This window comes from Bufo gargarizans, chromosome 5 (genome assembly GCF_014858855.1).
Source record: "Bufo gargarizans isolate SCDJY-AF-19 chromosome 5, ASM1485885v1, whole genome shotgun sequence".
NCBI classification, from domain to species: Eukaryota; Metazoa; Chordata; class Amphibia; order Anura; family Bufonidae; genus Bufo; species Bufo gargarizans.
Genome location: NC_058084.1, coordinates 122,238,123 through 122,260,462, shown reverse-complemented (window position 1 = coordinate 122,260,462; position 22,340 = coordinate 122,238,123). Strand labels below are relative to the sequence as shown.

At 43.9% G+C, this 22,340-nt stretch overlaps 1 protein-coding gene across 2 annotated transcripts in view; it reads left to right on the top strand.

Annotated features, from left to right (window-relative positions):
- Positions 1 to 22,340, top strand: part of ASXL3 (ASXL transcriptional regulator 3) — a 158,010-nt gene that overhangs the window by 75,582 nt on the left and 60,088 nt on the right. For both annotated transcript variants that reach the window (XM_044293282.1, XM_044293281.1), the window contains 2 exons: positions 16,063 to 16,180; positions 17,993 to 18,112. In XM_044293282.1, the coding sequence (XP_044149217.1) occupies positions 16,063 to 16,180; positions 17,993 to 18,112 (238 nt within the window). The remainder of the gene's footprint in view (positions 1 to 16,062; positions 16,181 to 17,992; positions 18,113 to 22,340) is intronic.

Below are 22,340 nucleotides of genomic sequence, written 5' to 3'. Positions count from 1 at the left end.
GTTAACAGCCAAACAAGACTGTATCTTTATTACCCTGACTCTGCCGTTTACAGAAATACCCAATATGTGGCCGTACACTACTGTACGGCCACACAGCGGGACGTAGAGTGAAAGGTGCGCCGTTTGGTTTTTGGAGGGCTGATTTTTATGGACCGGTTTATTTACACCGTGTCCTGTTTCAACCCCCCTGATGCACCCCTGGAGTCGAAACTCCCTAAAAGTGACCCCATTTTGGAAACTACGGGATAAGGTGGCATTTTTTGGGGGAGTATTTTTAGGGTAAATATAATTTTTGGTTGCTCTATATTACATTTTTGTGAGCTAAGGTTACCAAAAATTGAAATTCTGATATTTCATCTCCATTTGCCATTAACTGTTGAGGAACACCTAAAGGGTTAATAAAGTTTGTATAATCATTTTTGAATACCTTGAGGGGTGTAGTTTCTTAGATGGGGTCAATTTTAGGGAGTTTTTACTCTAGGGGGGCATCAGGGGGGCTTCAAAAGGGATATGGTGTCAATAAAAAAGGCCATCAAAATCGGCCTTCCAGAAACCATGTCGGTCCTTTCCTTTTGCAGCCTCCCTTTTACGGATACTGCAGTTTACGACCACAAATGTGGCGTTTCTGTAAACTGCAGTATCAGGGTAATAAATTTTAACTTTTGTTTGGTTGTTAACCCTTGTTTTGTTACCGGAAAAAACGGACTAAAATGGAAAAGTGCCAAAAATAGCGGTTTTGGCACCGTTTTTTTGGGTTTTTTTTAACCGTGTTAATCTGGGTAGTTAGGTCATGGGATATTGTTAGAGAGGAGATTCTTACGGACGCGGCAATATCTAATAAGTCTACTTTTTAGTAATTATTTAGGTTTTTGACTATATTATCTTTTTTGATACAACTTTTTTTTGGGTATCTCTAAAGTCTAAGTGTCATTTTTTTTTATTTTCTTTTAGCCAATTATATTATGTGGGGGCTCATTTTTTGCGGGATGAGCGGACGGTTTTATTGGCACTATTTTGGGGGCTATATGACTTTTTGATCGCTTGCTATTAAACTTTTTGTTATGTAAGGTGACAAAAAAAAAATTTTTTTGCACCTATTTTTTTTTTTTTTTTTTACTGTGTTAATCTGGGGGGTTGGGTCATGGGGTATTTTTATAGAGGAGATTCTTACGGACGTGGCGATACCTAATAAGTCAACTTTTTTTTTACAATTATTTAGGTTTTAGACTATATTATCCTTTTTGATACCCTAAAAAAATATTTGTATCTCTAAAGTCTAAGAGTCATTTTCTATTTTTTTTTAAATCTGATTATCTTATGTGGGGGCTCATTTTTTGCGGAATGAGATGACGGTTTTATTGGCACTAATTTGGGGGCTATATGACTTTTTGATCGCTTGCTATTAAACTTTTTATTATGTAAGGTGACAAAAAAAACCTTTTTTTGCACCTTTTTTTTTTTTTCTGGACCGTGTTAATCTGGGGGGTTAGGTCATGGGGCATTTTTATAGAGGAGATTATTACCGACGCGGCAATACCTATGTCTACTTTTAATAAATTATTTTAGTTTTTTTGGGTGTCTCAAGTCTGAGAACCATTTTTTTTTATCCGATGTCAGTGCTAAATTGGGATATAAATTTAGTACTCCATGGAAGTGTGATACTCCCTGAAGCAACCGTCAATGCAGAGGCCCGGATGATCGGGGCATGTGTCGCACTGAGTAGTCGTGTCCTTCCGTATCCCCCTCCTGCGACACACTCTGCACTTTTTTTGGGTTCGTCCCTTCTTTCCAGTATGGGGGACCACACCTGGAAAGTGTTGGCCAGGGACGATCCGGGCACCTACAGTTCCCGAGGTACTCCGGCCTGCTCTTTCCCGGTCCGAAAAGATCAGGGCCTTGAGGACTGCCTCATAGAACTGGAGGAATGTCCCTGTGCTGCCAGCGCTTCGGGATAGTACAAAAGAGTTGTACATGGCAACCTGTACCAAGTAGACCGCAACTTTTTTGTACCATGCCCGGGTTTTGCGCATGGCGTTATATGGCTTGAGGACTTGATCCGAGAGATCAACTCCTCCCATATACCGATTGTAGGCGACGATACAATCGGGCTTGAGGACCGTTGCCGCGGTACCTCGCACAGGGACAGGGGTGATGCCGTTACCATGAATTGTGGACAGCATAAGGACATCCCTCTTGTCCTTATACCTGACCAGCAACAGGTTTCCAGTGGTAAGGGCACGGGTCTCACCCCTGGGGATAGGTACCTGGAGGGGGTGGGCAGGGAGGCCGCGTTGATTTTTCCGCACGGTCCCACAAGCGGACGTGGATCTGGCGGCAAGGGACTGGAACAAGGGGATACTGGTATAAAAGTTATCCACGTACAAGTGGTAACCCTTATCCAGCAGTGGGTGCATAAGGTCCCACACAAGTTTCCCGGTAACACCCAGAGTGGGGGGACATTCTGGGGGTTGAATCCGGGAATCTCGCCCCTCGTATACACGAAATTTGTAAGTGTACCCTGAGGTACTCTCACAAATTTTGTATAGCTTCACGCCATACCTCGCCCGCTTGGAAGGCACATACTGGCGGAAAATGAGTCTCCCCTTGAACGCAATGAGAGACTCATCAACCACGACCTCCCTTCCAGGTACATAGGCCTCCATGAATTTGGCCCCAAAGTGATCGATGACCGGCCGTATCTTGTACAGACGGTCATGGGCAGGATCACCTCAGGGTGGACATGCTGCATTATCGGAATAATGCAGACATTTCCGGATGGCCTCAAACCGGGAGCGTGTCATAACCGTACTGTAAAGTGGGGTCTGATATAGGACGTCCCCACTCCAGTACAGCCTGGCACTGGGTTTCTTGACCAGGCCCATATGCAGCACGAGGCCCCAAAATGTCCTCATTTCGGCTGCACTGACCGGCGTCCAGCCACCGGGCCTGGCCAAAAAGGAGCCCGGGTGTTGAGCGACGAACTGTTGGGCGTACAGATTCGTCTGCTCCACCATCAGATTTACCAGTGGGTCACTGAAAAAATGACAAAAAAAAGTCATATTCAGTGTAGCCCACTGTGGAAATCTGGATTCCTGATTGGCCTACGAAATCAGGAATCACGGGCTCGTATCGCTCTGGGCTACACCAGACAAGTTCACCGGCAGGGTGCTCCGGTGGATTTAACTGGTGGGCCGGGAAACCAGTACGAGCCCCAGAGCTGCTCGTACTAGTGTGGGCCACAGGGTCCCTAACATGGCGGTCCCCTTGCTCCGCCTGGCGGCGTCTCCGCCGCCTTGGGGGCTCATCATCATCGCTAGATGAGGAGGATGCGGATGACAACAGGAATGTGGGGTCATCCTCATCCTCACTGGGACTCTCGGACTCGGAGGCAAGCTGGGCGTATGCCTCCTCGGCCGAGAACGTCCGGCGGGCCATAGGGGAGTGTGTGTCTGCGTGTATATGTGCGTGTGTGTAACTCTTTATTTGGTGTGCGTATGTGAGGGGGCACGGGTGTTCACGAACTCACCCTAAAACTAACAGAAAAAAATAAAAAAAACTAACTAAAAAAAGGGCAAAAAAGTGAGGAAAAAAAATTCAAAACTGCTGATCAACCGTCCGAAGTTGATCAGCGGTGGGGTGTGCGATGCGCTAACAGTGGCCGGACGCTAAGTGCCGGTCACAGTCAGCGAACTCAAAAAAAAAAAAAAAGCACCCCAAAAAAGGTGGAGGGGGAGGGGGGCAAGTGGCAGCACCCCTGGGGGGTCTAGGGTCACACAGCTGTGCTGTGGACCCCAGACACCCTAACTGGGGTGATGCAATAAAAGTTCAAAAAAACTACCTTTCCCTTTTTTTTCCCTGCCTATCCCAAACTTTCCCTAGCTGTCCCTATGTACCTGATGGGGTGCTGGGGGCAGAGATCGGGTCCTGGGGGGCACAGATCGGGGTGCAGGCAGCGGTGGCAGACACGTGCAGGCAGCTCCTCTCTCCTCCGGTGCCGGAACACAAAAGGAGGAGGAGAGGGGCGCCTGCCTCTTTTGAATCTGCCGCCGGACCGCCCACAGACCAATCAGAAAGCGATCCTGAGTGGTGATGTCACCATCACCACTCAGGATCGCTGGATGGTGATTGGTGGAGTGAAATCACACCACCATCACCATCCTGTTCCGGGTTATCGGGTCTTCAGAGACCCGAATAACCCGGAAACGCAGAAAACCGCAGGTCTGAATTGACCTGCGGTTTTCTGCGATCGCATACATGGGGGGGTCACCGGACCCCCCGACGCATTTGCCCCAAGTGCCTGCTCAATGATTTGAGCAGGCACGGGGTTCCGATCGCCGCCGGCCGCGCGGCGGTGATTGAAAATGCACAGGGCGTACATGTACGCCCTGTGTCCTTAAGTACCAGGGCACAAGGGCGTACCTGTACGCCCTGTGTCCTTAAGGGGTTAAAGAGGATTTCTGGGATTTTCATATTGATGGTCAATCCTCAAGATAGTTCAGCAATATGAAAGCGGTGGGTGCTGGACTCTCGGGACCCCTGACAATCAGCTATTTGAGAAAGCCACAGAGTTCACTGGCCTCCTCAGAGCTTCCCAAGCACAGCACCATCCATTGGATAGCAGGGGTGCTTGGTATCACAGCTCAAACCTACTCTCTCTTGAATGAGACTGAGCTGTGCCTAGGCCATGTGACCAATGAACATGACGTCACATAGCCTAGGAAGAGGCCTAAGCCCTCATGGAACGCAGCAGTCTCTTCATACAGCTGATCAGTGGGGTGCTGGGAGTCGGAACCCCGCCAATCTCATACTGATGACCTATCCTCAGGATAGGATATCAATATAAAAATTCCAGAAGACCCCATATTTTTGTCCATATTGGTTTACAGATAAATTTTCCCCATGACAATAGTGCCCATGCACGACACAGGATTTGTTATAAAAGTCACATAGATGTAGGTCCCACCTATAGATCATCCTATGATTAGCCCATTCCCCATGGACAGTGGCCTCCAGTTTACTAATCTTTAGGTTTGCATTCTGCAACTGTGATGGCCAATCCAGAATCTTCCAGGATGTCTTCTAAAACCAAGCCTGGGTGTACTTTGAGGTATGCTTGGGATCATTGTCTTGTTTGGAAGGTCTACTGATACCCAACCATCAGCTTCCTCATCGAAGGTGTGACTTTTACTGCTAGGATTTCCAGATAGTTCATCGAATCCATCATGACCTCTACACTATTGGTTCTCAACCTTTTCATGCAAAGTAGTCCCTAGTGACAATAAGTTTGAACCAAAAACACCCAAGGAAGCGAGCAGTGACAAATGTGAATAAAGGCTATTCTTATGCCACTCTCATAAGCTCTGTTCTAAGCCTCTTTCAGCAGTTCCTTCAGATTTGTAAAAAAAAATGTGCAGCATTCAGCCCTAATCTTCCTGTCATATTGACAGACACCACATTAGGACCCATGATGGATTACCATTTAAATTACATTGTGCACTACCAAACATACAGGAGGATACAGCACTACATACCTGTTACATCCAGTGACGTTTCCTCTGATATAGATTGATGGAGAAGTTCTCTTTCCTTATCCTCTCCACTCGGACCATACCGCCATGATAACTTCTTCCGGGAATATCTCATCTTTGCTATCTTTTTGTATCCTTTTCCTTGTTTGTGGCAATGATCTTTTTACTTTTTAGACCAATCTCTTAATGGCTACAGATCCAACTGTCTCTGTAGCAGTTCTTTGACGGATTCACGGAGAAGGGTGGATCGGCATTCTGCAGATGCATTGAAAGTGAAAGTTGCACAGGCAAAACTGTTGAAAATTTTTAACAAAGGACAATTGAATAAATGATTGTAACCAAAAATTAGCAGAATGCAGTGTTAAAATAAATTGCCCCTAAAGGTGTCCATAGCCTTTAAGTCAATCCATAACGGCCTTGCATCCAGCTCTTTAGGCAAACAGTCTTTTCATTGACTGCAGTGGTTCAGCCCTTTATATCATGCATTTGCCAAGCCTGACACCTTCACAAGTTCACCTTCTGTATATTTTATACTACCTGCTGCTTTCTGAAGCATCTAGCCCTGAGAGTTTGCCTGTAATAAATCTTAGTTGTTTTTTATTAGCTGTTTTCCAATTTTTTTTATCTTGTTTTACTGTTTCTTCTAAATAAGAACTCTGCTGCCTTTTTACTGCTGTGAATGGCCTGTGGGTGTGATTGACTCAATAACACCTTCATGACCTTGTGGCCCTTCTCATTAACATATGGATTTCCATGTAGCCTAATTACATGTATATACGGTACATACATTATATCTCCATTATGTATTGGAAAAAATGTAGATCGACATAAACCTGTGACCTGCATGTTTATGGCTTACCGCAGTGTTTTTTTTTTTTTAACAATGGTTCTATTTATGGGGGGGGGGGGGGGAATAATGCTTTATTCTAATCTCGGAAAACCCTATACATATATATATATATATATATATATATATATATATATATATATTTTTTTTTTATTTATTTTTTTCTTATACCTCTGGACCTTTTGGTCATTTTTTACTGACGTGTGCTGTCCGCATTTTCTACAGGCAGCACACATACCCATTGATTTTAATGTCCACACAGACGTAGCTCTTTACTGACTAGGGGTTCAGAGACGTGCACTACTTTTGGTGTGTGATGCGAATTAAACGCAGCTATTGACGTCCATGGGTCTGTGAAAAATCACACACCACGGATGGCATCCATGTTTGGGCCGCTTTGTCACTGACCACTGATAGGAGATGCTCTGGAAATTAATTTTCAGCTGAGCAGTGTCCGTGGAATATGGATGACACAGGAAGGGCAAAACATGAACAAACGGACCAAAAACGGAAACTTGGATGGATTTTTTCACGGAACAGAAATGTGAACAAGGCCTTTATAGTGTGTGTGTGTTTTATTATATAAGAGCTGTTGACAACAGCTGAGTTTGCTAGTGGAAATCGCAGGTGATGCTTATTTTCTCCGCAGTGGCCACTACGAATCGCTGTAATATGTCATCATGGGCCTAATCTGCTGGAGCAGCAGCCTGTAAGCAGAGCTTTTACCTATGCCTCCCAAAGATCACCTCTGACATTTAGGCCTCATGCACACGACCGTTGTGTGCATCCGTGGCCGTTGTGCCGTTTTCCGTTTTTTTTCACGGACCCATTGACTTTCAATGGGTCCGTGGAAAAATCGGAAAATGCACCGTTTGGCAGCCGCATCCGTGAGCCGTGTTTCCTGGCCGTGAAAAAAATATGACCTGTCCTATTTTTTTCACGGCCAACGGTTCACGGGCCCATTCAAGTCAATGGGTCCGTGAAAGAACACGGATGCACACAAGATTGGCATCCGTGTCCGTGATCCGTAGGTTTTAGTTTCATACAGACGGATCCGAAGATCCGTCTGCATAAAAGCTTTTTCAGAGCTGAGTTTTCACTTCGTGAAAACTCAGATCCGACAGTATATTCTAACACAGAGGCGTTCCCATGGTGATGGGACGCTTCTAGTTAGAATACACTACAAACTGTGTACAAGACTGCCCCCTGCTGCCTGGCAGCACCCGATCTCTTACAGGGGGATATGATAGTACAATTAACCCCATCAGGTGCGGCACCTGAAGGGGTTAATTGTACTATCATATCCCCCTGTAAGAGATCAGGGCTGCCAGGCAGCAGGGGGCAGACCCCCCCCCCCTCCCCAGTTTGAATATCATTGTGCGGCCCCCCCCTCCCCTGTTGTTAACTCGTTGGTGGCCAGTGTGCGCACCCCCCCTCCCTCCCTCCCTCCCTCTATTGTTTTAATACATTGGGGCCAGTGTGCGCGCGCCCCCCCAACCCCCCCCCCTCCCTCCCTCTATTGTAATAATAGCATTGGGGCCAGTGTGCAGTTGAACTCAATGGCTTAATATCTTCATAATCGAGACGGGACTCATCGCTACATTAGCCATTCACTGGGTTCAGAGCGTAAAGGTGCATCAGGAGGCGCGCTCACCCCCCCCGGCAGAGACAGACCCCAGGGCTGCACTGGTACCTGGGCATCAGCGTTACTTGCTTTACATCGCATCGTGGTATAGAACACCCCCCCCCCGATCATCGGTGGCAGCGGAGTAGAAGATTTTCATACTTACCTGGCTGCTGGCTGCTGTGATGTCTGCGTCCGGCCGGGAGCTCCTCCTACTGGTAAGTGACAGCAATGCGCCGCACAGACCTGTCACTTACCAGTAGGAGGAGCTCCCGGCCGGACACAGAGATCGCAGCAGCCAGCAGCCAGGTAAGTATGAATCTTCTACTCCGCTGCCACCGATGATGGGGGGGGGGGGGGGGGCACACTGGCCCCAATGCTATTATTACAATAGAGGGAGGGAGGGGGGGGGGGGTTGGGGGGGCGCGCACACTGGCCCCAATGCTATTATTACAATAGAGGGAGGGAGGGGGGAAGGGGTTGGGGGGGCGCGCACACTGGCCCCAATGCTATTATTACAATAGAGGGAGGGAGGGAGGGGGGTGCGCACACTGGCCACCAACGAGTTAACAACAGGGGAGGGGGGGCCCACTGGCCACCAATGAGTTAAAAACAGGGGGGGGGGGGTCTGCCCCCTGCTGCCTGGCAGCACCTGCCAGGCAGCAGGGGACAGTCATGTACACAGTTTTTTTGTATATTCTAACCTGAAGCGTCTCCATCACCATGGGAACGCCTCTGTGTTAGAATATACTGTCGGAAATGAGTTTCACGATGTAGCTCATATCCGACAGTATATTCTAACATAGAGGCGTTCCCATGGTGATGGGGACGCTACAAGTTAAAATATACCATCGGATTGGAGAAAACTCCAATCCGATGGTATAACAGAACTCCAGACTTTACATTGAAAGTCAATGGGGACGGATCCGTTTGAAATGGCACCATATTGTGTCAACATCAAACGGATCCGTCCCCATTGACTTGCATTGTAATTCAGGACGGATCCGTTTGGCTCCGCACGGCCAGGCGGACACCAAAATGACTTTTTTTTCATGTCCGTGGATCCTCCAAAAATCAAGGAAGACCCACGGACGGAAAAACGGTCACGGATCACGGACCCACGGACCCCGTTTTTGCGGGCCGTGAAAAAAAACTGTCGTGTGCATGAGGCCTTAGAGAGATATTTTGCTATAATCCGAGAGGTCAAGAACCATTTATCATAGATAACAAATGGTCGTTTTTTTTATGTAACCCGTGTTAAAATTGTAGCAGTTGTATTATTCTTTTATCCTGTGTTTGTTTATTTCTGCAAACCCTCTTACGAGCCGTCCATCGTCATGTGGACTTACCTAGACTGTATCTGCTGTGCTATATTTGTGTTCTTTAGAGAAACATTTAATCATCTGGCTTCCTAATGGACTTTTGCTTTTAACCGACTATTGCTTTGATGAGTCGTGATAAATTCCTTGAAAAAGGATTCCACTGTAAATTTCCATCCCGCTCCGAGTATAATTGGTTTAGGGTTTATATAAATGTGCACTAGAATGAAGCTGTGTAAGTAATAACCGCATTATGATTGAATCTGTAGCTTTTATTACATGACGGTGTGAAATGAATGCAAACTATCAGTGGTACATTTTTTGCATTGATTTAATATTAAAGGATGGAGCGCTATGATTACCATTATTTATTTAGCATAGAAGAATCTCCCAAGCCAGTCTGGGCCTCTATTCCTAGGGCAGAGTGCTGGGTTTCTTATTGCTTTGCGGTGGCTGTTTGACTTTGATCAGTATTGTGTGAAATTTCAAAGGTTATTATCTCACATGCAGTTTTTTTTTTTTTTTTTTTCAGTACATGAAATTGACATTTTGGAAAATGTAGTAACAAAATGAGAGGTTAAGGCGACGAAAAAGTGTAAAATGATATCTTTAGCAATGTTGCAATTCATACATCTGGGGGAAAAAACCTATTTCCTAAATGGCCCTCCCGTTGTGCATGGACGGCTCTTGGCTCACAACGCTTCAATCCTCTGCCTCATTAACCCTGTCTGTCTTTCACTAATGAGTGCAGAACATGTCATAGCAGTGAATTATTCAATGTTTACACTTGCTATGAATCTCGTCAAATTTCCCCATTTATGATTCCTATTAAACCAATTCGCATCATGTATCTGAGAGCAGTGTGAAGCGGTATCATTATGGCTCGCATGTTCCCATCTTTATCATTATTTTGTATTTAAGCTTACGCACTCTAGCCGTTCTGCGATCTAGTTTTGGGCTGAACAAAACATCGAATTTTGACCCAATTGTCTTGCCTACAAGTTAGGGTACTTTCACACTTGTGTTAGAGGATTCTGGCAGGCAGTTTCCCTTGCCGGAACTGCCTGCCGCATCCGGAAATCCGTATGCAAACGGATAGTATTTGTTTCCGTCTCTCCGGATCTGGTATTTTTTTCTCTTGCATTTTTAAAGGACTGTGCATGCGCAGACCTTGAAACCAGATCCGTTTTTCCGGAACACTGATCTGGCATTTAATACATTTATTCCAGCAAGTGTTCCGGAATTTTGGCCGGAGAAAATACCCCAGCATGCTGCTGTATTTTCTCCGGCCAAATACGGTAAGAGGGACTGAACTGAAGACATCCTGATGCATACTGAATGGATTGCTGTCTATTCAGAATGCATTGGGATAAAACTGAAGCGTTTTTTTCCCGGTATTGAGCTCCTGTGAAGGAACCCAATACCGGAAAACTTTAACGCTAGTGTGAAAGTACCCTTATGCACCTCTAAATTCCTTTTGCATTTTTAACATTATGAGTAGTTTTGCTGCTTTATGCTCTTTTAACTCTTTGCCTATTTCATAATATATTTTGATCGGGCCTGGAGCTCAGTTTTTATTTTACAGAGCAACATACCCTCTACTTCCTTTCACAGCCATAGAATTAAAAGGGGTTTGTCCATTTGATTTGTAAAAACTTAGCGAATCAGTTTTTACAAATCAGATTTGTTCATTAATCAGCCCGCTGCTCAAGCATCTCCCACCTCTCCCTTGATTGATAGGGCCAGAAGTCTACCTGGAAGTGTTGCGGTGCATGCACAGTTGATATCTGCGTTGCTCAGGTGGCCGCAGTAGAGCCTCTACTAGGATCAGCGGTGCAGACGCAAGATTGACAGGGCCAAATGAGATGGCTGACTTTTAATTTTTATATGACTCACACTTCCAATGCTGCTCCGGTCCCCCCCTGTTCTCCAGTTCCTGTTCCAGGCTTGATATGCCAAGAAAGGCCCACTCAGCTAATTACTGGCTTATACGGGTCTCTGCTATGGCCATTGATTGGCTGAGGGGGCCTTTCCTGGCATTTCCAGTATATTGAAGCCAGAACAGGAACTGGGGAGCAGCAAGGAGCATTGGAACAGCAGTGGCAGGAAATCGATAGATTGATGAGAGTCAGGATCATTCACACGTCCGTGATGACATCATTGACAAGATGGTCAGTGATTTATCCATGAAGATGTCTGTGAACGATCCGTGTTTGGTCCATCTGTCTGTTTTTTACATCTGTATTCCATGGACACTGCTCAGCGGAAAATTAATTTCATGAGTGTCTCCTAGGAATGATCGTCAAACATGGATGCCATCTGTGTTTGTTTGTTTTTTTAACGGACCCATAGACTATAATAAGTGTCATGGATCTGTAAACACGGACAATAATAGGGCACGTTTCCGTGGTGTATGCCTAGACCCCCGGACCGTGGTAAATCACGGATGTTTGAATACACACATTAAAATCAATAGGTATTTGTGCTGTACATGGAGAACATGGACAACACACATTTATGGTTCACTGAAAGTCTGAATAAGACGTTAGTTTGGCTTTTTTGTTTTTTTATTTAAAAAAAGTAATACCTCTCAACAACCCCTTTAACCCTCTCATGTCAACAGTCTGGCTATTTTACATCATTTTAGTATATACCTCATGCTGCAGCAATGTAAATATGTGATTGTGTTTAATGGCAGGTTATGGTCTTTTAAAAAGACTGGCCTTTGACATCTATTCTGTTCAGTACATTCTCTCTAATGTCTTCCATACTATTCTTCTCCTACGTATATGAAAGCTAGTGATAAGGGAGTAGAATCTCCTCTTCTTCTGTGTGCTCTGAATGGGAGACCTCATTGCAGCTAGTCCCAGATACAAGTCATATAATGGTGAGAATTGGAGCTATTATGTGTGTGTATGCATGCTTATTCTGAAAGGTCATCTAAAAGTGTAGGTACTGTTTTGACTCTGACAATAGATTGGTTTTCTGTCACAGTATTCTATGTAAAGTCCCTTTAAAATCAATGTGTTTAGTCTATCATGACATTTAGTAATATTACAGATTCAGAATGTCCACTGGTGACAAATTAATCTAAAATTGAGATTTGATCAATTTAGTATACTGTTATTGAACATACTGTATTTTTCACATTATAAGACGCATCGCAGGTTTTAGAGGAGGAAAATAATAATAAGAAAAAAAAAAATGTTTTCATTAGACCCCATATTAGGACCTCACACCAGACTCTCATATCAGAATATTGGATCAGACCCCCATATCAGGACATCAGATCAGACTCCCATATCAGGACATCAGATCAGACCCCCTGTACACGGTCAGGACAGTGCAGCACGGCCCTTTGCAAGGAGGTGCTTGCAGCGCTTTTTCCCCCCACACTTACTGCATACTAGTGAGCGCTTCCATAGTGGAAGTGCTTACTAGTATTCACTTTATAAGACGCACTGCCATTTCCCTCCATTTTTTTTTGGGGGGGGGGGGGAGTGGTTCTTATAAAGCGAAAAATATTGTATGTGATATATTTTTTTCATCTTTCACCCTTTTGGTTTTCTTCATAGGCAGTCACCCCTTTATCTACATTTCCTATATTTTCATGTCTTGCTCTGTATGACTCAAAGATCCATCTATATTTGGCGTACAAGCTGTTAGGAATGTACGGTATCCAATATGTAAAAGTACCACTGTTGTCAACCATGATATTCTTTTATTCTCCACCCAGAGATTGCTGAGATTTCATACTGTGAAATGTAAAAATTATTTTTGTTGATGCAGATGGTATTGCAATATTCACTTACGTCCAGGAGAAATTGCTGGATACAATCACATGAAGAGCGTTCTAATGTTACTGGCTATAAATATTCCTAATCAGAATTAGCATTTAAGCATGATGATTTACCATTTGTATCTACAAAAACGAAATGAACTGCTGAGTAGTGTTAGCCCTGCTAAATAATAATGTAGTGACAAAGCCATAAAATATAAATGTCTTATAGACTGACATCTTTAATACAATAATGACCAATTACATAAATACATTAAAACTAACCATACTTATTAGCACATTCATAAGTTGCAATAATTACATAAAAAGGTGTAATTCCATTAACAATGGCTGCAATTATTGTATCTCAGTAGTAATTATAAAGATATTTAGGCCAATTATTAAAAAGAAAGGTCAGCATACATTATGTGCTCACATTTCTTAATTGTTGCATCTCACGTTTCCTGCAGCGTGAAAGCCAGAAGTTCAGGCGTGCAGACCCGATATCAGAGGGGGGATCAGAAAACCTTCTGTCCGCTGTGAGAGCGCTCTCTGTAATTTATTTCAGTTTATTTCGAGAAGTCTGAGATAGTAGAATGTCAACCATAATGACAACTAAAGTGTAACTGTCATTTTTTTAAATTATATATAGTATGGGGCAGGGTTATTAATTTTTGTAATACGCTTTTTTAGGCTAAGAAGACTCTCACACCTTGTTTTCTAGTACAAAAAAATCTCTATCCATTCACTGTATTAACAATAAACTTAAAATGATGGTTACATGTAAGACGTGGGATAACAGCCATTTCCCACAGAGCACTAGTACAATGGGCTAAGGGTTCTTTTACACCAGCATCTGATCATCCCTATTTGACTTTCATTGATATGTATTGTTAGCTACACACTGTGTGCACGACAGGTTTACATGAGCAATGATTGGGATTGATCATTCGTTCAACTGATCATTCAGACCATTATTGCTTTGAATAAAAGACCTCTAGAGAGGACCTGTCGGCGTGAAATGCCGTGCAATCTGCAGGCAGCATGTTTCCGAGCATGAGGTGTTGAGTAGATTGATATATACCTGTAGTTTTGTGAGAAAAGAATCAGCAAAACATATTTATTTATTTAAATCTTTGCTCTTTCTGAAGATTAGACTGCCCCATGTACAACTATCTCTGTATACACACTTACACAGAGAATGCTATCATTCACTGATAACACCTCCCCCGGGTACAGTTATCAGTGACTGACAGCTATCTCTGTATACACACTTAGGCCTCTTGCCCACGACCGTATGCCCTCTGAGATATATGGTCCATGAGCAGGCCATATGTCCCGGAGCGGCATTGATCGTGCGCACGGAAGTACACAGCATCATAGATTACAATGATACTGTGCACGTCGGGCCGCCCGCGGGATAATTGTCCCGCACTCCAGTAGAGAGCTGGAAGAGGGGAGATGCCCCCTGCTTCTGAGTGAAATGCATGTAGCTGTGCAGCTGAAACAGGAATAATATGGTTGAAAAAACATTAGGGAGGCCCAAACATAACTGTTCCTTCACAAATATTATTGTACAAAGAAGCACAGCCGTGCAAACTTTTTTTTTTATTGAAAGCTCAGGTACCTTTTGAGTCAGTAAGGAATTTACTCCCCCATTATTTGTATGTCTGTGTATCTGTGTAACAGAATAGTAAGCTATTGTAAGTATGGAGCAGAGTGAAAAATCATTGGTGATGTGCCGTCATCATGCTCGCCATTTGTTGTCAGTTTCCTTCCATTGCTCCTATTCTTTTTCATTGCTCATTGTAATGATTATTGTTTTCTTGGATTATCCCTAAGGGACTCTGGTATTGTCCCATACACCTTGCCCAAATTGAATTAGAGAGGAAGGCACAATGAATGTGCATTGCACAAAGCGCTGCCATTGTAGTGCGTGAATAATTTGGCTTGTGACCATGGATGATATTGGCAACAGTTGGGTCTTTTTGAAATCCGCGAGCAGCGGAGTTAGTGCGCAGAACTGTGCATGACCTGTGCCGCTATCTGTTGACACTTTTATAACGTTATCCACTCGAATGGCCTCTTGAGCGATCTGAATATTTCTTTCTAATCTTGTCTTGTCATTTTGTGTGTGCATTGTTCAGATATTGTTTTATCCTTTTTTTTTTTTTTTTTAAGGGGGGGGGGGGGGTTCAGGCGAAAGACTTATTAACTGTTTCTTTGAAAAGATGCCAGGGTTTGGTAAATCTTTTCCAAACGTATCCTTAGAAACGCACAAAGAACGAGTCTGTCTGACAGATATGGTTAATGACAGGATCTCAGCGAACCGTTTGCTCACCCATGGCACTTTTATGGGGGGGTTTTTTCCAGCTTTTTGCTGAATTTTCCAATCGCCTCCTGTTGGCAGCTTGAAGGTTAATTCCCAAAGTCAGGCAGACAGAAGCCCTGCGAGTATTCCTATGCTCGGAGCGATTGATTCCTCCGTGTTCAGTGATTTCTGTGCAGCACTCCGCACGGCTGAGCGAGTGCATCAATACTGTAGTCCTTACATGCTGCCCATACTGATGACACTCTCTGTTTAACTTGATTGACTGAGCAGGATAGGGAAGCAGATGCACCTGCGAGGGATGTACAGACGTACACACATACACTTGCCGCCTGCTAAAACACTTAACGCTTTCTCTTTGACTTGAAAATGACGGCGCGATGTGCCTGATGTGGTGAATGGGAGGTAGTACGATCGTCTCCAGATGCCTTTGTTGTTACGAGCAGTGAGATAAATACCGTTAGCTTCAGCGTATTTCTGCTCCAAGTTCCAAGTTTTTTAAATTTCAGATTATCCAAGGCTAATCTTTCCATAAGGGCTGGCACCTGGAAAGCAGCCTGTGACTGTATGCAATGTGCTGGTGTCTCCGTGCCTGATGTTCCCCGTAAACCTGACTGTCTTCTTTTCCTTTGTTTAGGCTTTGAGGCAGCAGCAGAAGAGGAGAAATGGGGTCTCTATGATGGTAAACAAGACCGTCCCTCGTGTCATCCTGACGCCTCTTAAGGTGTCTGATGAGCAGTCGGATTCACCTTCAGGTAAAGATGAAAAGAAGCTGCACATTTTATCAGGGAAAATCCATTCGCTGAGCCTTTTGTGTACAGCAGGGCTGTGCGATGAAGGGAGAGCCGCATGAAGACGGTCTCTTTGCTGCTCTGCCTACAGTTTGACGATGATATACCCTGCTTGCACAGATGCATGCATGTACATACATAAGCGGGCGTTAGGGCTCACTACGCATAACAAAATGGTTTGGCTGCTGCAGAAAGATACGGAAAACCAATCCTTGCAGCCTGGTTGAAGAAATGTGATATGGGACCACATGCTGGCGCTAAATGCCTGCAAATGTAGCTCCGTTACCCACGCTTATCTTGTGGCATTTGCCTTGTAGATCCCTCATAAAAGTATTAGTGCATTTTTTGGTTATCGGTAGATACAGAAGGAGGCTTGATAGACAGACAGATCAGTGTCAGTGACGTTTCAATATTTTAGTTCTTTATTCTAGTTCTTTAGATTGTTTATTACGTTATTAGATTTACATGTCGTTGCCTCTGTTCCCCTCTTGTGCAATAGATGGCATTCTGTTAGCTTACATTAATATTACAGCACATAGGGTGAAGTACTAGATTGTAGCCAGAGAATTACTCCTGGAGATATCCCTTTGCCAGAGTGTTACTGTGTCAGTTTAGCAGATTATTAACGGTCAGTAGTGCCCCTTGAATGCCCATTGTGTCCTCTTTATTACTAGGGGATCTTGACACTTCTTGGAGAATCACGTTGGATAACATCTTGAAGTTATGAGTTAAAAAGGGAAGCAGAGGGATCCACTGTAGATTTCACGGAATTAAAGAGACTGAATGGACAGTGTGCATGTTTGTGTATACACAGCCACACTTGTCCAATCCTTTTTTTATTTGCATAGGATCTTAACATGTCTTTAATAATCATGTTGGATAGCATCTTGAAGTCAAAGGAAGCAGAGGGGTTGAGTTTAGGTTTTTACATACTTAAAGAGACATTGTAAGTATTTGTGTCTCTACAGTGTATACACATACAGAATATTTCCAATGCCTGTTCAGTCTCTTTAATAACATTTGTGAAATCTAGTAGAAACATAAACAGATATTAATGTTCTATTTTTGGGGTCTCCTTTGTATTTTATCTGGACTCTTAAGGGTCCATTCACACGTCCGCAAAATGGGTCCGCATCCGTTCCCATTCATTTTCAATTGGGGCCAGAATGTGCTGTCCGCATCCGCATTTGCGGATCCGCACTTCTGCATCCGTGCTTCCATTACTGCAAAAAAAATAGAACATGTCCTATTCTTGTCTGCAATTTCGGACAAGATTAGGCATTTTCTATCATAGTGGCGGCGATGTGCGGTCCGCAAATTGCGGAATGCACATTGCCAGTGTCCATGTTTGCGGATCCGCAGAACACTTACGGACGTGTGAATGGACCATAAATGGTACACGTCACTGCTGAACCCAGTGCTTGGTTGCAGTGGTCACCTGTCTGTGTCGACACATCATCACTGTAGAGATATCCATACAGATGGAAAGCTGTAGGTCTGACATGTCTATTTCACCAAAGGGCGATGTCTGCTGAATACCTCTCCAGTCGATATGCTCTCTTTGGACATATGGATGTCATAGAGGGGAGTCCCCTGTATATGAGTTCTTTTACTGACTTAATAATGATTCTGGAAATCAGTATATGGTCTATGGGGTTACCCTTCAAACCTAATCATTAGCAGGATGTTTTTTTCCCCCTATCTGTTTTAGCATTCAGCTAGTTTGATTGCATTCCTATTTGATTTGTAATAGTGTTGTTCCTCTTGTGTTTCAAGGGTCTGAGTCAAAAAACGGTGAAGCAGACAGTTCTGATAAGGAAACTAAGCAAGGGCAAAAATCACCCCCTGGCAAGCAAATAAGCCAGCACTTAAAACGGTTAAAAAAATCAGGTTTAGGTAAGTAACAGTTTTCTATGTTTTTTTTGTATTTGTTTTTGTAAATCTGTGCTAATTGACTACCGTGGCATAGCAAGAGGAAAATAATATTGGTAAGACAGAATAGAGAGAGTACACATTTGTCAATAGGAACAGATTTATTCCTTTCCGATAAGTAAAACTCACTGGTTGCATCTCTGATGTTAGTCCTCATTAGAAGCTTCATGGCAGAAAAAGTCCACATGCTCCATCCAGTCTGCCCTTATAATATTTCCTTTTCATCTTTGGATAGATGAATGTTTCATCTCAGACTCTTATTTTTGATATGTTTCACTCTTTGACTTGGCTTCTGTTACTACGGTCACAGTTGGCAGAAACGTTGTGGATGAAATAACATTTCTAAGTTTATTAGATTTGCATTAAAAGAAAGGCGAGTGTATATAAGGCCCTACCTCAATATATAGAAACACACAAAATGGAAAATAAATATAGTATTGGCGCTCTAATCTGCTATAGATGGCAGCCAAATCACCCCTCAGAACCTCTTTATGTATCTGAAGTGGGATTACTAGCTGTCCAGATTGATGCTCTACAGAGTGTATGTGGATAGTAACGCTATACACTCTGTGGTACGTTCAAGCTGGTATACCTTGATGAAACCGCTGTAGCGCAGTATATAATCAGGACATTACCAGTACCGGTACTAGTAGCCAGACAATTTAAAGCTTCGAGGCAGGGATCTAATTACACTTTGTGGGTAACAAATTGCTGACCAGAATGGGGGATGGGGGGGAAGAATTCCCATTTTAGGTACATCCAAGGAGGGCCAACAGGAGACAAGAGTCCCATTTAAATGAAACATGTACAGTACAGACCAAAAGTTTGGACACACCTTCTCATTCAAAGAGTTGTCTTTATTTTCATGACTATGAAAATTGTAGATTCACACTGAAGGCATCAAAACTATGAATTAACACGTGGAATTATATACATAACAAAAAAGTGTGAAACAACTGAAAATATGTCATATTCTAGGTTCTTCAAAGTAGCCACCTTTTGCTTTGATTACTGCTTTGCACACTCTTGCCATTCTCTTGATGAGCTTCAAGAGGTTGTCACCTGAAATGGTCTTCCAACGGTCTTGAAGGAGTTCCCAGAGATGCTTAGCACTTGTTGGCCCTTTTGGCTTTACTCTGTGGTCCAGCTCACCCCAAACCATCTCAATTAGGTTCAGGTCGGTGACTGTGGAGGCCAGGTCATCTGGCGCAGCACCCCATCACTCTCCTTCATGGTCAAATAGCCCTTACACAGCCTGGAGGTGTGTTTGGGGTCATTGTCCTGTTGAAAAATAAATGATGGTCCAACTAAACGCAAACCGGATGGAATAGCATGCTGCTGCAAGATGCGTGGTAGCCATGCTGGTTCAGTATGCCTTCAATTTTGAATAAATCCCCAACAGTGTCACCAGCAAAGCACCCCCACACCATCACACCTACTCCTCCATGCTTCACTGTGGGAACCAGGCATGTAGAGTCCACCCGTTCACCTTTTCTGCGTCGCACAAAGACACAGTGGTTGGAACCAAAGATCTCAAATTTGGACTCATCAGACCAAAGCACATATTTCCATTGGTCTAATGTCCATTCCTTGTGTTCTTTAGCCCAAACAAGTCTCTTCTGTTTGTTGCCTGTCCTTAGCAGTGGTTTCCTAGCAGATATTTTACCATGAAGGCCTGATTCACACAGTCTCCTCTTAACAGTTGTTCTAGAGATGTGTCTGCTGCTAGAACTCTGTGTGGCATTGACCTGGTCTCTAATCTGAGCTGCTGTTAACCCGCGATTTCTGAGGCTGGTGACTCGGATGAACTAATCCTCCGCAGCAGAGGTGACTCTTGGTCTTCCTTTCCTGGGGTGGTCCGCATGTGAGCCAGTTTCTTTGTAGCGCTTGATGGTTTTTGTGACTGCACTTGGGGACACTTTCAAAGTTTTTCCAAAATTTTCGGACTGACTGACCTTCATTTCTTAAAGTAATGTTGGCCACTCGTTTTTCTTTACTTAGCTGCTTTATTCTTGCCATAATACAAATTCTAACAGTCTATTCAGTAGGACTATCAGCTGTGTATCCACCTGACTTCTCCACAACGCAACTGATGGTCCCAACCCCATTTATAAGGCAAGAAATCCCACTTATTAAACCTGACAGGGCACACCTGTGAAGTGAAAACCATTTTAGGTGACTACCTCTTGAAGCTCATCAAGAGAATGCCAAGAGTGTGCAAAGCAGTAATCAAAGCAAAAGGTGGCTACTTTGACATATTTTCAGTTGTTTCATACTTTTTTGATAAGTATATAATTCCACATGTGTTAATTCATAGTTTTGATGCCTTCAGTGTGAATCTACAATTTTCATAGTCATGAAAATAAAGAAAACTCTTTGAATGAGAAGGTGTGTCCAAACTTTTGGTCTGTACTGTATACGAGATGTGTTCATTCAGACCTTCAGGATGTATGGTGCGTAGCCTGAATCTCAATTCTGCCTCCTTCTGTAACAGTTTTGTATCAAAGTCACCCCCTCTAGGAGTCCTCCTAATCACCTCAATGCCTTGAAACTTAATGGCCTCCGCTCTGCCGGAGTGACTGGATATGTGACGTGCGATAGGCGTATCAGCATCATTACGGATGTCATTGAGATGTTCCCCTATCCTCCACTGAAACTCTGGTATAGTTTTGCCTACATATTGGAGGCCGCACGTACATGTTGCCAGATAGATGACACCTCTGGTTCTGCAATTTATAAATGACAAAATTGCTAATCTTTTTTGTGTCACTGTACTGATAAAACTGTTCCCCCGCTCAGTCGCTCCGCATGCCATACAGCCACTACAGCGAAACGTGCCCTTAGGTTGTCGATCGAGCGACATCGCCGGCTGAGGGGTTTATAAAAAGCTGTGCACCAATCGATCTCTTAAAGGGGTTCTACAGTTATTTTAAACTGATGATCTATCCTCTGGATGTCGTGACGTCACTGGGCCTGCGGTAAACAGCAAGAAGGCCGCGGGCGCTACTGCCAGCGCCGCTGCCTTCTCAATCAGCTGATTGGTGGGGGTCCCGTGTGCCGGACCCCGCCGATCAGATGCAGAGGATCGATCATCAGTTTAAAATAGCACTAGGACGAACAATTTCGTCCTGCAGTAAAACTGTCACTGTGAGTAAACACACAGTTGATGAGAACTGAACTACTTGTAATTCTCCTTCTCTAGTGCTGAGGAGATCAAAGCTGTGGGTTAGCCTGCCCTTCCTCCTCAGCTGCAGGGTTAACCCCTTCAGTACTCCTCACACATCCATAGCCCTTCCTCAGTGCTATGTTTGGGGAGCTGTGTGACCAGTGAATGTCATTTTACAAAATGATCCAAACATGAAGTAGACATATGGGAAATTTAAAGTAATGACTATTTTAGGAGGTATTACTATCTGTTTTAAAAGCAGAGAAATAGAAATTTTGAAAATTATGAATTTTTCCCAATTTTTGGTAAATTTGGTATTTTTTTATAAATACAAATGAAATATTTTGACTCAAATTTACCACTGTCATGAAGTACAATGTGTGACTAGAAAGCAATCTCAGAATGGCTTGGATAAGTAAAAGCGTTCCAAAGTTATTCCCATATAAAGTGACACATGTCAGATTTGCAAGAAATGGCCAGGTCCTTAAGGTGAAAAATGGCAGGGTCCTTAAAGGGAGTCTGTCACCACATTTGACCATATTAGACAGATCCTATAGCGTTATATGTGCTACCCAGCAGTTAAAAACGGTACCTTTGTTGCATATGACCGAGTCTTCTTTCTGCCAAAAATGAACTTTGAAGATTATGTAAATGAGCCCTCTCAAGTGCCCAGGGCGGTGTCTCAATCTTCCGAGCCCAAGACGGGACCTCCCCAACGGCTCATAACCCTGCCCTCCGTGTGCCTGTGCCCGCCCGTTTACTCGTATTTGTCCGCGCAGCCGCAATGGAAAAGGTGAGGGGAGTTTGTAAACGGGCGGGCACAGGCACACGGAGGGCAGGGTTATGAGCCGTTGGGGAGGTCCGGTCTTGGGCTCGGAAGATTGAGACACCGCCCTGGGCACTTGAGAAGGCTCATTTACATAATCTTCAAAGTTCATTTTTGGCAGAAAGAAGACTCGGTTATATGCAACAAAGGTACCGTTTTAAACTGCTGGGTGGCACATATAACGCTATAGGATCTGTCTA